Source organism: Drosophila teissieri, chromosome 3R, assembly GCF_016746235.2.
Source record: "Drosophila teissieri strain GT53w chromosome 3R, Prin_Dtei_1.1, whole genome shotgun sequence".
NCBI lineage: Eukaryota > Metazoa > Arthropoda > Insecta > Diptera > Drosophilidae > Drosophila > Drosophila teissieri.
The window spans coordinates 31,369,734-31,385,002 of NC_053032.1; the positions used below are offsets into that span (position 1 = coordinate 31,369,734).

The following is a 15,269-nucleotide window of genomic DNA, read 5'->3' on the forward strand; positions in this document are numbered from 1 at the left end:
CACTTAATTAACTTTTAAAGGTTGAGATAGAGCCCAGTATATGTGACATTTTAAGACCCATTTTAAACCCTATCGACTTGGACATCCTTAGCCATCGGTAGTTTGAGTAGTTGGTACTGATTAAATTTGTCCATTTATCTTATCTGCAAAAATCGGAATTTCGCAAGGGAATTAGAATTTCCCAATGCTTATGCGTATCAACTTTGGTATTTTGACCTTCTGAGTTTGCAAATTTCTAATCTAAGGCATAAGCACCGTCATCGCCGCACCTCCGATAACGAAAGCGAGCTGTCCAGAGGATCAGGTCGCTCTGGAAGATCAGGACGCTCGCATCATCGCAAGCATCGTCGTTCTAACCGGCATCGAAGGGACTCAGCCGGAGGATCCGACCACGACAGCACCCGAGGACGCAGCTACTCCGGCCATCGCAGCTCCTCGATGAGGAGTGGAAGTGCCGAGCTCATAGACTCCACGTCGCAGTGGAGGGAGGTGCAACGACGCCAGGCGGAGGCCAGCCTGGGCCAGAGTTCCGTGCAGCAGGCGGCTGTTTCCAAGAGCAGCATGGTGGCCAGGAGTCTCCACAGCAACGACAGCCACTCGGACACCCACTCGCACCACAAGTCCAGGAGGCATCGCAAGAACAAGTGAGTAAACGGAAAAAGTAGTGGGATAAATCTAAATATGTACACATTTTCCCTCAACTAATAAAAATATTTAAAATGTTTTTCTAAATTAAAATAGATCCCCATCGGAATCGCGAAGCCGCATGTGGAACAGTGAGCTGGCGAAGCACCTGCAGTTCGACCTGGTGGACACGGAGGGCATGTCGGAGCAGCAGCTGCGGGAGATTCCCTACACGGTGGTGGAGACCACCTCGAAGAGGTCCAACTCGAACCTGAAGATCCACAAGAGCAACAGCAAGAGCAGCGTGGGCGCCAAGAGCACGGGATCCGGCAACACCATCACCAATGGCAGTGGATCGGGGAACGCGGGTCAGGCCAGGAACCGCGTCGATCGCATCAGGGGGTAAGTACTCACTAGTCAGTCACTAAGTTACTTATGGGTAAGAGTTAGTCTTCAAAGTGGAACGATTTTTAGTTGGCAGTCTGATTATTTATCAGCTCACGCTTAACTCATGTACGTAATTGTAGACTTTACTATCAAAGCACGCACCCACACGAGGCCAACGGAGGTCCTGGAGCTGGAGGACATGCGCCCAAGAACGGATCCATCCGGTCGGCCAGCACCATATCCTCGAGGGAGTGTGAACGCAACAATGGTCTAGTTAGGTGAGTAGAGGAGCAGCTGGAGGAGATTTGGAAACTGTATGTGGATTACCCAACTGCAGGATGATGTCCAGCATGAGCATGGGTGACTTCATCTCGCCCACGGGCTCCAATCTGAGTCCTTTGGAGAACTCGGCGCTGCGCGTGTCCCACGAGCACACCGACTCGGGACTGGGAGCTGATCAGGACTATGCCTACTCATCGGAAAGGTAAGATGATTGCATATTTACTAACTTACTTTACTTATTTACTAACCAGCTTGCTCATTTACCATGTAACGCCTTGTAACGCCATTGCAGATCCAGCGACAGCACTCGCTACGGCACCAACAAGTCCTCGGGCGCCTCGAGCGGATCGCACCGGAAGTCGGGGGGCAGTGCCGGCGGGAACTACAACAACCTGATGCAGCAGACCGTGAGTAACCAGCAGCAGCAACAGCGCTCGCTGTTCGCGCAGCAGCAGCGGCAGCAGCAGAAGAGCACCTACAAATACGCCACCTCCTCGCCATCGTCCACTAACCCAGGGAGCTGCTCGGGACTGGCGCCCGTCCACAACCCGGGCTCGAGTTCCACTCCCGGCCAAAGCTCCGGCCAAAACCCCAACAGCGCTACTAACTCCAATCAACAGTCGCCGGCCAATCGCCTGCTCCACTACACGACCTTCGAGAACAACCAGTACAAGTTCAGTCTGAACAATGCGCTGGCCAGGAGCTCCAAGGGCGTGGTGAGTGGCGGGGGCAGCATTAGCAATCTGGCCGGCCATGTGGTAACATCTGGTGGTGGTGTCGGTGGTCCAGGTTCTCAAGGTGGTGGTGGTGGTGCTTTCAGCCGGCAGCGCAGCTTCGTGGAGTGGCCCAGCAATCCGGCGTCGCCCTACTATTACCAGGGTCCCTCCACGCACGTGGCGCAGGTGAAGCGTCGGGATGCCAAGTCGGATATCGGGGTGCCCACCAGGCGGCTCTCCGGCCAGAGTCTGACCAAAACGCAACTGCTGACGGGCGGCGGCAACTCGCAGTTGGCCAATGCCAGCTGCTATCCGTTGCACTATGCGAGCAGCAATGTGGCGGGCGCGGGCTACAATCGTCCCTTGGGTCAGAGATCGGGTGGCCATGGCTCCGCCGGCGGAGGCTTTGGCCTGCAGCCAGCCAAGTCCGACCTCTTCTTGTCCTACATCCACGGCGGGGAGTACGAGAGACCCTACATTTACAACTACAAGATGCCGCAGATGCCGGCCGGAGTTGGGGCAGGAACAGGAGCAGTAGCAGGAGCGGGGGCAGGAGCTGGGGCAGGAGCAGTGGGCTCCCCCAAACAACAGACCACCGCTTACCACATTTCTGGGTCGCAGACCGCAGATCCGCCGCCGCCCCCTCCCCCGCTGTACGGCGGCACGGCGCCCGCCAACGACGTCATGTACTATCAGTTCGACAAAGGAGCCGCCGTCGCTGCCGTCGCTCCTTCCACGTCCACGTCCTCGTCCACGTCGCCGCCCATTGTCCAGCAGCCGCGGCAAACGGGCGGTCCATTAGTGTATCTGCAACATGGCCAGAATCCATCTGTGCCCGAGGTGCAGCAGTCAACTGTGAGTACGAAGTGCAAACCTGTCGCATGTCGATGTTGAATGTTGATGTTGATGTTCATGTGGATGTGGCTGTTGATGTGCCCCTCCTCCACCTCTTCAGTTTGTGCAACTTGTCTTTCGTTTGCCACTCCATTGTGTTGCATGTTTGTGTTCCGCGCCTTAATTGAATCCGTATTTCACTGGCACTATCGCATCCCCAGCCAAGTACTTAGTCTGTATGGCATGATACTCGTCCTCCTCCTGCTCCTCCTTTATATATTCGGTTTGTATTTCTAAAGACTAAAGACTACTAGAGTCTATGGAGTAGTAGTGTGTATTCGTATTTGCACAAGTGTAATAAGTAACTGAAGCTTTTATGTTGATTATTTCGTAAGACCCATTGTGTGTGTGAGTGTGTAAGTGTGGGTGGGCTGTCCTCATTTCCGCCAAATGAGGAATCCTTATCGCACACACACTCACACTCATCCCACCCAAAGGACCTGTGTGTGCCTGGCCGTATCGAAAGCCAGAAACGTAAACTTGCCGCTATCTCAGCTGCGGGTTGTTCTGAAATTTAATTAACTTAAATTTAAGGCGTGAGCCAAGAGAGCCACTTGGGAGTGGATCCTCTTCAGCACTCGGGTTTCAGTGGAATAGTTTGGCGAATCTTGGCCAGACATATGCCCATATATATTCCTAACTCAGAAGAATGCCACGCAGAACTTTGCCCAATTTCACGCATGCCTAATTAACAATTGAAATATTCCAACTAATTTCTGCTGGAGCGCAAATAAATTGCCCGAAAAATAAAAGGCCATAAAGCGCCAGTAAAGACAAAGGTTTCGGCCAGCGGGGTGGGGCAGGGGGGGCAATAAAAGAGAATAAATAATAAGCAACTATTTGCGCTACATTATCCAAGTTTATATAACAGGACCGACAGGACCTCCAGTCCTTCCTCCTTAGCTTCTGCCTCTCTCTCTCTCTCTGTTCTGCTGCCCGAGCAAATAATTTCAGCCAAAGTTGATGGCACGAAAGCAGAAATACTTACCATTCTAAAATAAATTCTGAAATTCTGGGCCAGCTTCCAAGCTCTCCACCGGGTCACACGCATGTGTGTATATCCTGCCACCAGATCCAGATCCAAGATACACACTCACACACACACATGTGTTCGCATTTCCCAAAGCGGCATTTCCCAAGAAACAACAAGCGGGGAGTACATAGAAACATTTTCGAAATGTTTGGCATAATTTTGCGATAAAATAAATTTTGCAAAATTGTTTTTCCTAAGCTGGGAAGCAGCTTAGTGCGGAGCGGCCAAGAACGACGACTACGCCTGAAATGGCAGCCAAAGCAACGACATCAAATAAAACAAGCAAATCAAAAATTATGACGGCGCAGCAAGGGGCAAAGGCAGCCAAAGGAATATGCCAAGCACGGGATCCTGCGGCAGGCGAAGTTACACTCGCAAAAATAACGTATCCCCTTGAAAAACTGAGAGCAAACTAGTTTAGTATTAAGCAGAGGTATTCCAATACACTTATATCTGCTCTAAGATACAAGTACAGCATAAGTCGTAATGCAATTCAATATTATAACCTCTTTGAGTATTGCCCGTTTTTCTGAGTGCATTTGGATATGGGACTAGGGACACCATCTTGGCCAGGCCAAAGTGGCAAGTACGCAGAGAGCAGAAAGCAGAAAGCAGCCAGCGGCCAGGAGACAAACGCCAATGCTGACAACCCCCAAAAGGGGCGGGCGGGGAAATGGGTAGGCGTGGCCGGGCTGGTGTGCTCGCCCCAAAAAGCAGTTAAGTCAATAAATTTACTGATTTAATGTGGCAAAAGTTTCGATTGCCGTTGTCCCTGCCATTTGCTGTGTGTTGTTTCAAGGGCTAGCAGTTTCTGCCGTCGGCGATGAGCACGAAGAACACATCGAATGATGGTTTTGTCGCTGGTGAAACGCCTGCAGTTGTTATTATATCTATTGTCCGGACTGTTTTCGCTTTAGTGGCCCCCAGGAGCCGGCCACACTTGGCCAAATCCTAACAAATGCCAGATTAACACAATTGGCAAACAATACGGCAACAAACTTATGGGCCTTAAAGCGATTGCTTATCGATGGAGGCGCCTTTTGTTTGAGGGGAAATGGTCACAAATTGATTGAGTTGTTCGGGAACTGGAATGTGCATTTTAATTTAAGTAAACAGTTTGCGTATTTGTTCAACTTGCTATTTAATTTTCAGCACTTTTTTTGAAGTTCATTAAAAAGTAAAGGTTAAATGGCAAATAATGTTATGACAGCCTTGGTCAACAGTATAACTTTTTAAATTTAGAAAACAATGCCCAGCGTAAACAATGAGCGCAGCAGAAATGCATTTCATCCATAACTTTGAACAAAAAATGGCAAATGAAAAAGGGCCATGAAAATAAAAATATGAAATTGCCAATTGATTTATTGGCAGAAAACATTTTTCCATGTCAAATAGTGCGGAAAATGTACAAAGTGAGAAACAAAGGGAAACTTTAAACAAACACTCCATTTTTTTATGCAGCACACCGTGAATGATTTAATTATTCATCATGTAGGCAATTGAAAATACTAGATGCAAGTCCCTCCCCTCCCTTCCCCTCTAAACGCCCTTTGTCCTTCGTCCTGCGGGCGGCATATGGCATATTTAAATGCATTTTTATTCAAAATGTTTTATGCATTCGCGGAAAGAGAAAAGGGCTGCATAACTGCTGGCGGAGTGGAAAAAATAGATCGTGGCGCTCGGCGGATGGCAATTATCTGCGATGGCGACAGTTGCCAGACGAGGTGGTGACCCATCCTCGGTGACCCATCCTTGGTGACCCATCCTTGGTGACCCACCCGATTCGTCCCTGACATTGGACGCCTCCTCGGCGCTCCGTTTTTCTCGGAGCCGCGTGTTAATGAACGGGGCGTTTGACACTGGGCCACATTTATGCCAGACAATTTGATGCATTAGCGTGTGTGTCTGAGTGTGTGTGTGTGTGTGCTTGTTGGCCATGGGCGTGTTTGCCCAATTAAGACACACATACACACACACCCCCAAGCGAGGGGAGGAAAATTAATTAAATTCCTCGGCTTTGGCCGACGCTCTTCAAGTTTGTTTATGCAATCTTGTACGTGTTTCCATTAGGCTACAATTCAAAGTTCATTATTGAATGGAAGTGGGCGAGGCCTAGCAGATAAACTTCCCTCCGGCGGCAACAAATACGATTTTCAAGTTGAATGCAATTTTAATTAATAGAAAATCAAACAAACTTTGTGTGCTATACTATACAAAACAAACTTGTGTTCTCCGGCAAACTTGTGTAGCTGTTTGGCTACAAAAAGCATAAGCCGCCAGCACACAAAGGCCGAAAGCTTAAGTGAGTAAAGGATACTCAGGAACTCGCACTCATACTCAAACTCATACTCATACTCAAACTCATACTTATACTTAGACCCCTGAACCATTCGAGTGTGCTTGTGTTTGTACACCTTTCTGATTTCATTTACAAATGAATCTCACTGGCCGGCAGCCATTTCCCTCATTTCCCCCATTTCCCCTGCTTTTCCCCCTTTTCCCTGCCTTGTGCGCTTATATGTTGACTTTTGGCAAAGAACTCGCCATCATAAAGGCATCAAATGGGCTGCCAGCGAACGTGTCTTGGGCCAAATTGAATGAGCTTTTAAGTGTATTGAGCCAGAGCCAAAGACACAGACAGAGACAGAGCCAAGTCGCATTCAATGCGATTAGTTACCGCACATGTCTGCCACCTGAATGGCTTAATACCTGGCTGAAATGCAAATCGAAAAGTGCTTCTTTATTTAGCTATATTTATAACTGCCAGGCTCGAGGCTTTAGCCAGCTAAGAACGCACTTAAACGTTGTGAATAGAAGTTGTAGTGATAGAAAAACAAGAATTAAAGACTTTTGCCAAAGAGAGTGCCATTAAAGCACGTTAACTAACCTCTGGATCAGCAAGGACTCCACTCAACGCAACGAAGGAATCGCTATCCGCTGTGCAATCAACGGAGAACCGCAGGGCGTGTGCCGCATTTCGAATGGGTTAGGAGCAGCAATTCCCCCGGAGTTCACCTGAAACCAGCTCCCAACTCCCAGTTCCCAGTTCCCAACTCCCAGTATTTCCAATTCCCAGTCCCCAGCCCAATTCCCCAGGTGCCTTTGCTGCCTTTTGCTGGCCACCTGTGCACGCGGTTTGATTCGAATGGTCAGCTGTTTGGCCGCCGGGGCTTCAGTTGCCATTGCCATTGCCAGCGACTGTGGCATTTGGCATTTAGCATTTGGCATTGTTGATTGGGGCCCTTGTTATTCGAGTATCGAGTATTTTGCGTGTAATTAAAATTGCGCAGGAGCCGCGCTGCAAATGATAAATTCATAAGCCGGGGCATGGGTATTTACTCGCTGCTGTTTGTAAATTAATTAAAATACTACAGCAGCAGCATACATTGGGTTGATTTTGTCAATATTTTTGTAATTGAAATATTGTGTACCTTTCTAGAAATTGTCGATAAACAGCATGTGTTTGTGTTTTGCCTGTGCATTATGTTAATGTATTATTATGATAAATTAGCAAGCCTAATATTGTGATAAACAACTATACTCGCATGTAGATGTGTAAGCTGCATGCCCTGTGTCCCTAAAACTACTGAACAATAGAGCGTGATTAGAGCCCTGCAAGAAAGCTAAACCTTGTTTGTATTTTCAACCTCAACCTTTTCAACCACCCCCGTCCGTACTACTACTACAAACCACCACCCAAAAACCACACCCCCGAATTGGATTCGATTTGCGATCCCCGAAACCAGACGCACTCCTCGCACTCCTGCAGCGAGGAGGACGAGGCCATGATTGTCCTGGAGGCGCTGCAGATGGAGGCGCAGACCACCAACGACGAGACCGAAGATACCGAAGACGACGAGGCCGCCGAGGCGGAGGACATGTTTGATGCCGATGCTCCTTTGATGTCCCCCACGGGCAGTCACAATAGCTCCAATAACAATAACAACAGCAGCAGCAACTGCATTGCCAACAACAACAACAGCACTCGTCAATCCAATCCATCGAGCAATATTAATTTCGATAATTGCAATGCGAATGCGAATGTCTACAGTGGTCAGCAGCTGCAGGCCAAGCAGCTTGGGCCAATTACCAGCGGCAGCCAAACGTTAAATTGTCCCACATTGAATGCACATGCAAATGCGAATGCGAATCTGAACCCGAATCTGAATCTGCATCTGAACACGAATCCGAGTAGCCACACCACCAATAGTCACTCCAGTAGCCAAGCGAATGCGAATGCGAATCCCCCACCCAACTCCACCAACAATATCACAGCAGCAACTTTGGTTGCAGGTGCAGCAGCAGCAGCAGCGGCAGCAACATCAGCTGCCAACCAAGTGCAACAAAATCAAAATCAAAACATTTCCTCCAGCTTAGAGATAATCCTTTCGCCAATTATCCAAAGTAGTCGACGGTAAGTTTTATTTTCAGTTCGTTTTCGTTTTTGTTTTGCGTTTTCGGTTGCCGTTGTTCTTTGTTTGTTGAGTAGGTACAACCATTTCCTGATTTCCGTAGCTAACAAGAAGTAATACCGCTGACCTCTGACCTGCATGCCAAAACAGAGAAACAACAGAAGTGACTTCACCTTTAGATGGAAATGTATGCAGTTTTTTTGCTACCCAGCTGGTTGAGAGTTATCAGAGTTATTGTGTCTATCTGCTATTGTTACGCATTGCATTGAAGTTCTTCCTTTGAGATGTTGACAAACATAATGAGTTGAAAGCCCTTTGTTCTGTTCTTGTTACCCCGGTTTTTTCTCTCCTTTCTCCTTTCTCCTGTCCCCGTGTTGAGCATTAAACTTTATTGAACAGCGCGGCAAATTTAAAAGATCGCAACCCCAAAAAAACCAGATACACGACATCTCCTTTAAGCGTGCGAAAACAAAAGGAAACGCAACAAAAACATTATAAATTATGTATTAATGTGCCCGTTAGGCCCACGCAACGCGAAAATGCCGGAAATGTCGGGACCTCCCAGCTGCCAATTTTCAATTGCCTTTGGGCCAAGATAACAATCGACTTGGGGGCCAGGACAATGGCAAAGCCTCGCAGGCAAACACTGAAACATTGAAACATTCATTTTCATTTCAATTTCACTTGCCTGCGCTCCTTGCTTTCGTTCTGGATTTACATTTGATTTGACTGCCCCTCCTTTCTGTGCCTCGACATTTTTCCGCCTGGCAGAAAGGCACAAATATTTATGTAAGCTAGGAAATTCGACAGCCTCTTTACAAATGAATAGGTTAATGTCATTGGGGTGGAATCTGCTGTTTTGTTTACGAGCCCAACTCGGGCCAAATTGACTTTAAACATGTCAATTTCAATTTCGGGCCCTCATTAACGGCCACCCTGGAAAGTATGCTATGGCAAACGCAGAAATATTACTCATACGCCGCATTGCACGCAGCCATTGAGGCAACAAAACGACAATTTCACAACAAATTAACTACCCAGCCAACCAAACAGCCAGCATTCGCATATCCGTGTGGATGTGTGGATGTGTTGATGTGGGATGTGAAAGCCCGGGACATTTATTTCGAGCTGGGAATTGCAAGTAAATGACCTTCAAACTCGATAAGCGAAAACAAAACAAGCGAAAGTGCTAAAAATATACATAATTTTCAGCACACGAAGACAAAAGTCCCTCGCACATGAAAATATGATAGGACACAAAACACAGCCACAGTCACACATTAAAGTATATGTATGTATGTATGTATGTGTAGCCGGGAAAATGATATTTCTGCCGGCTCGATGGCCCGATGCCAATGTTGCTGTGACTCCGACCCGCACATAAATACAAATTTCAGCAAAACAACAGGCCACAAAACAAAAATAAACCCACAAAAAAATAAGCGATGAAAGCAAAAAGGCGCAATGTTGCCAACAACAGGAGCAGCCAGTAAAAAAGAATAAAAACAACAGAAAAAAACAGAAAAAAACAACCAGGCTAGGCAAACATTTCATATCGTAGAAATACTTTGGAGCCAAATAAACAACATTTTGTAGCAGCACAAAAAGGCATAGCAAACAGTTGAAAGGGAAAATGGTTGGCCCGCGGGGCTTAGAGGACCTCGGGTTACTCTTTATTTGATTAAGATAAATATTTGGAAAGTATTTCGTTGCAAGTTGTTGCAAATCAAATATGAATGGAGTGGCCTAATACAATGAATATCATATCCTTTGTTGGATATACATGTTGAAACAGTAAGCTTAAAATTACCTTCTTTTAAAAATAAAAGAAACTAACTCATTCTTGCAACACTTTAATATCAACGTGCAGCTTTTGTTGCACCACACAGCCCCCACTTCGAAAGGGTATTGCCACAAAGGGTCTGCGTGTTCGACCTTGGTACAACGACAGTTCTTGTTTTAGATTAGACCCCCAGTGCTCCCAACCCCTTGGCCCCTGGAATTTGGCCATTTGGAGCCCATCGCGACTTGTAGCTAGGCCACACGCCACCGGCAACAAAGGGACTCGGGGAAACTTTACGCATTTTTGTCACAGCAAGAAAATAGAAAACGAAAATGAAAGCTACGGCGGTGGCGGTGGCGCAAGGAAAGTGCTGAAAATGTGGAAAGTGCCCGAGTGGCAATCGTAAATTTGACGCACATTTTTGCCGGAGGGCGGAGAGATAAGCTTATGAATGGCTATATAAAAACTCACCCCATTTCCACACATAATGTGGAGAGAGAGAGGGTTTTTTTTCTTTTACAGGATTTCTTTTTGGTTTATGATTAAATTAAGTAATTATTTGTGGTGCGGCGCCAACTGAAATGATAAAAAGTATTCAATTTGTGGCAGTTGCGGCGATAAAACTGAATTTACTGCGCCCATAAACTGCGTGGCGGCACTTGAACTATATTTTCTGTACATTTACTTCGCATTGAAGAGCACCATAACGCATACGCACCGTAGTCGCTAGAACAAACTAACCAGCTATACTCACAACCACATACCCATGCGCACTTACACATAAGCATACACTTACACCTACACTTACACTTACACTTACATTACCGAGCACTAGAGAACTTAAATGAGAAAATCGAATCAACAAGAAAACTTTTTCTAACATGTGCAAATATTTTCTCTCTCTCTTCCCTCCCCCGCAACCCTCTTTTCGCCCCCACTTTTGTTTCCATGCCATGCAAATGCAACTACTACAAAACTACAATGCAAACGGCAGAGCGCAATTGTAAGCGAAATGAGCACAGAGTTGTGAGAATTAGCTAAATTTAATTTGCAATAGCCAAAGCCCGCCGACCATGCCCCTGCAGCAGGAGTAAACTGCTCCTCGAATCCGCCGCCCACTGCATTCTGCAAACTTTGGTTGCAGCAACAGCAGCAGCAGCATCAGCAACTGCAGCAGCATCAGCAACTGCAGCAGCATCAGCAGCAGCAGCAATCCCAGCAGCAGCAACTCTACGAGCAGCAGCAGGCTTGGCTGTAGGAAAGAATAAACACGCACGACGTGTAAGTGGAAAGTTAAATGGAAACTACATGTGCGGGTTCAACATCAACAAAGCAGGAAAGCAGAGGCAACAATAAACAACATTTAAAAGCCGCTGGGGCTGAAGTTGGGCCAAAACTTTTCACCAGCACGTTGCGTTTGCAAATTAAATGCACATTATGCCGACATGTAAATAGATAATGCTGTATGTATATACTCGTGCCCAAGTTGGGACAGGGAAACGTCATCGAAGAAGTTTGCAGAAGAGCAGACCCAGTAATCTTAAGACGCGAATAATCAAAAAGCCAAAAAAGCAAATGTATCTCACAGATAAACAACAGCAATCGGGGGCCTGAAAGCAGCCAGTAGCATAAAAGCAAAAATAAATTGTGCGTTAATGATAAGCGGCGCACATTTCAGCGGCATCAAATTTATTAAAATATGCGCACAAGCCAGACAGCGCGCAAAACTTAGCCGGGCCCCCAAAAGTAGGCAGCACAAACAGATCCACGCAGACACACACACTGGCACACACACAAGCACAGTAGGAAAGGACTTCTGGCGGAAATCGTTGGCGATAAATATAAAATTTTATTGTTGTGCTCCGTATCTGGCGGAATCTGTGTGTGTGTGTGTGTGTGTGTTTGCGTGCGCCTGGAAGTAAATTAAATATACGTTTTTATTAACTACTAAGAACCAATTTGATACGCATTTAAATAATGCCTCTTACACAAGAGCACACACAAGATTATGTAAAATTTAATTTTACTGCAGCGACAGCAGCGGCAGCAACGAGAAAAGCCAAATAAATGTAGAAGCCTAAATGTGTATGTAATTTAAATAGAATACATTCGTAGAAGGACACTCTAGTGTAGCCCCAACTACTTACTTACTTACTTACTTATGCCAACAACGTCCAACAATTTCAATAATATTTACGTAAGCGAACACTTTCGACCATATACATACGTTAAGCCCCATTTAGCTTAGTTTAATCATTTGCAACTAATTTAAGTCTGTCCGTCCGCTGGTCGACCTCTTTGACCTCTGTGACTCGTGAATTGTGTAAATGTAAATGTAAATATCCCTCTGTTAACAAATATTACTCAACAATTTGTGTGGTCAAACTAGAGCTAGCGATTAGGAACGAATACGGATACGGAATGCATATGAAACATTATCGATTAAACACTTTTACAATCTACTGCATACTGCATACTGGGTGTAAACTGCAAACGAAAAAGGAAACATAAATATATACGATTAAATGTCTCTAACAAGATTTTACCATGAGTGTGTCACTTTTATAGATACTATATACATATATATGTATATCCAATATATACAATAAAATTACAAGTGAAAAATAAACTGCAAGCGACATTTTATACAAACATTCACAAGGCATTCACGTTTTTATTCGTTTTCCGGGGGCAGTCATCTGCGCTATCTGTGCTATCTGGGGCTATATACAAAATCCACCCTCGGGCCACTTCAACTGTGAGGAAACAGTAAAAGCTGGGTCCTTTGATAAGCGAGTGGACAGGACGTTGGAAGGCCAAGACAAGGAGGGCCAAGACAAGGAGTTGGCCAAAGCCAAGCGATAAGATGCCAGCAGACAAAGGCGCCAGCGAAACTTTCAAGTCGAAAGTCGAGTCGTGGACAACAATGCAAAGGGTCCTGCGAAATTAGCCAACTTACGCGGCACAAAGAAAGGCTCTCGCGAATTATGAATGGCCTTGCATAAGTTCGGCTCAAGTGGCTGCACTACAACTTGAAGTGAAAACTAAGCGTGGATCCTTTGAATTATGAGTGAGCAAGCCATTAAATACTTTCCTTTTCTGACAGCTTTTCCAACTTATCCAGCGAACGAGCTTATTGCAAGTGTTGGCTTTAATCACGTCACAAATTCTGACCTCAGTCGTCCTGGAAATTAACTACAAAGCCTGCCAATTCCATATAACACTACCATAAATCCAGTTCCACACGCACACAATTTCGTTTTTAGCTCGTTACTTGCGTTTAGAACTTTAAACACATGAAAACTCGTGGATAGTCAAGGTCAAGCAGACACTCACTCAGGACTCAGGAATCAGGAATCAGGACTCGGGAATCTCAGATCAGATGGCTTCCCAGAGTAAGAACAGTGGGCTGAGCAACAAGGTGACCACCGTGGTGGCCACCAATGCCTTCGGCGCAGATGTGATGAGCGAGATCAGCTACACGGACGCCAAGGTGGTGGGCAATGGCAGCTTCGGCGTGGTCTTCCAGGCCAAAATGGTGCCCAGCAACGAGCTGGTGGCCATCAAGAAGGTCCTGCAGGATCGCCGCTTCAAGAATCGGGAGCTGCAGATCATGCGCAAGTTGCGCCACGACAACATCATCACTCTCAAGTGGTTCTTCTTTTCCAGCGGCGAGAAGCGGGACGAGGTCTATCTGAACCTGGTCATGGAGTACCTGCCGGAGACCCTGTACAAAGTGGAGCGGCACTACGCCAGGGCCAAGCAGACCTTGCCCGTCAACTTTGTGCGCCTCTACATGTACCAGTTGCTGAGGAGCATGGCGTATCTGCACAGCTTGGGCTTCTGCCACAGGGACATCAAGCCGCAGAACATGCTCCTCGACTCGGAGACGGGTGTGCTCAAGCTCTGCGACTTCGGCAGTGCCAAGCAGCTGATCCTCGGGGAGCCCAACGTCTCCTACATCTGCTCCAGGTACTATCGTGCGCCGGAGCTCATTTTCGGCGCCACCGACTACACCACCAAGATCGACATGTGGAGCGCCGGTTGTGTGATGGCAGAGCTGCTGCTGGGCCAGCTCATCTTCCCCGGGGACTCGGGTGTGGACCAGATTGTGGAGATCGTCAAGGTCATGGGCACGCCCACCTCGGAGCAGCTGCATGACATGAATCCGCACTACAAGCAGTTCAAGTTGCCGCAGCTGAAGCCGCACCCCTGGTCCAAGGTGTTCAGGATTCGCACGCCGGCGGAGGCCATAGATCTGGTCTCCAAGATGCTTATATACTCGCCCAATGCCCGCGTTTCTCCGCTCATGGGCTGTGCCCATCCCTTCTTCGACGAACTGCGTCAGGATCCCCATCAGCAGCTGCCCAATGGCAGGAGCCTGCCGCCGCTGTTCAACTTCACGGACTATGAGAAAACCATCGAGCCGGACACAATTCCACTGCTGCTGCCACGCACTCAGAGCGCGAACACCACCAAGGAGGCGAGTCCTGTCCAAAGAACCCGCAATACAGCCGGGGAGGAGAGCCCCCGGAAAACGGAGCTTATCCCAAAGCAGCCAACAGCAGCGCTCTCCAAGTCCCCGGAAGCCTCGGGCAAGACGCGCGGATCTCCGCCAGGCTTTTTGCGACACGATTTGGGAAACGGCGACCATGTGGCCGTGGGCTCCGTGGCAATGGAGCCGCTCACCCCGGAGCAGGACCACTTCGCGGAGAACTATGAGGGCGACGAGGATGCCGAGGGTAATCTGGACGAGGATGCCGGCGATGAAAACGACTACGACGACGATGACGATGATGGGCAGTGCAACAGCACCAACATCAGCGACGACATGGAAGATGCCTCCGAGTCGGAACACGATGATTTCGAGGAGGAGGAGGAAAACTAAATTTTCCTTTAGAAGGATATCAGAATATTTGTATTTCAGAGTTCGATTGAAAATTTAGAATCAATAGTAAGAATCTAAATTTAAATACAAGAAATGAAACTGTAAATTGTTTGTCCTGTTTTGTAATGATAAAAGGTAAAGTTTCTGCTTTATTTACACACCTTTAAAACGGGTCCTTGCATCAGTGTTTTTACTGCCTGAATGTGTTGCAAATGGCTGAAACTTAAGCTCGCAAATGGCATTTGGCTGG

General features: G+C 47.2%; 2 protein-coding genes across 6 annotated transcripts in view; both read left to right on the forward strand.

The window, feature by feature from the left end:
* LOC122619618 (band 4.1-like protein 4A) overlaps positions 1–12,740 on the forward strand; it is a 58,523-nt gene extending 45,783 nt beyond the window's left edge. Inside the window, exons 11-18 of one of the 5 annotated variants that reach the window (XM_043796653.1) lie at positions 246–644; positions 742–1,026; positions 1,152–1,289; positions 1,349–1,495; positions 1,586–2,864; positions 7,683–8,350; positions 11,126–11,134; positions 11,189–11,367. In XM_043796653.1, coding sequence (XP_043652588.1) covers positions 246–644; positions 742–1,026; positions 1,152–1,289; positions 1,349–1,495; positions 1,586–2,864; positions 7,683–8,350; positions 11,126–11,134; positions 11,189–11,225 — 2,962 coding nt within the window. In that variant the 3' untranslated portion in view covers positions 11,226–11,367. Of the gene's footprint in view, positions 1–245; positions 645–741; positions 1,027–1,151; positions 1,290–1,348; positions 1,496–1,585; positions 2,865–7,682 lie in introns of all 5 variants that reach the window. The other 4 variants (XM_043796655.1, XM_043796654.1, XM_043796656.1 and 1 more) reach the window with 4 other exon arrangements.
* A 566-nt stretch (positions 12,741–13,306) lies between these two features.
* On the forward strand, positions 13,307–15,125 carry LOC122620174 (putative glycogen synthase kinase-3 homolog). Its single transcript, XM_043797522.1, has one exon. It carries the CDS (start codon positions 13,514–13,516, stop codon positions 15,017–15,019), a length of 1,506 nt encoding a protein of 501 aa, XP_043653457.1. The 5' UTR covers positions 13,307–13,513; the 3' UTR covers positions 15,020–15,125.
* The last annotated feature ends 144 nt before the right edge of the window (positions 15,126–15,269 follow it).

Coding starts and splice junctions, on each gene's coding strand:
- LOC122620174 (XM_043797522.1), top strand. CDS start 13,514: ATGGCTTCCCAGAGTAAGAACAGTGGGCTGAGCAACAAGGTGACCACC.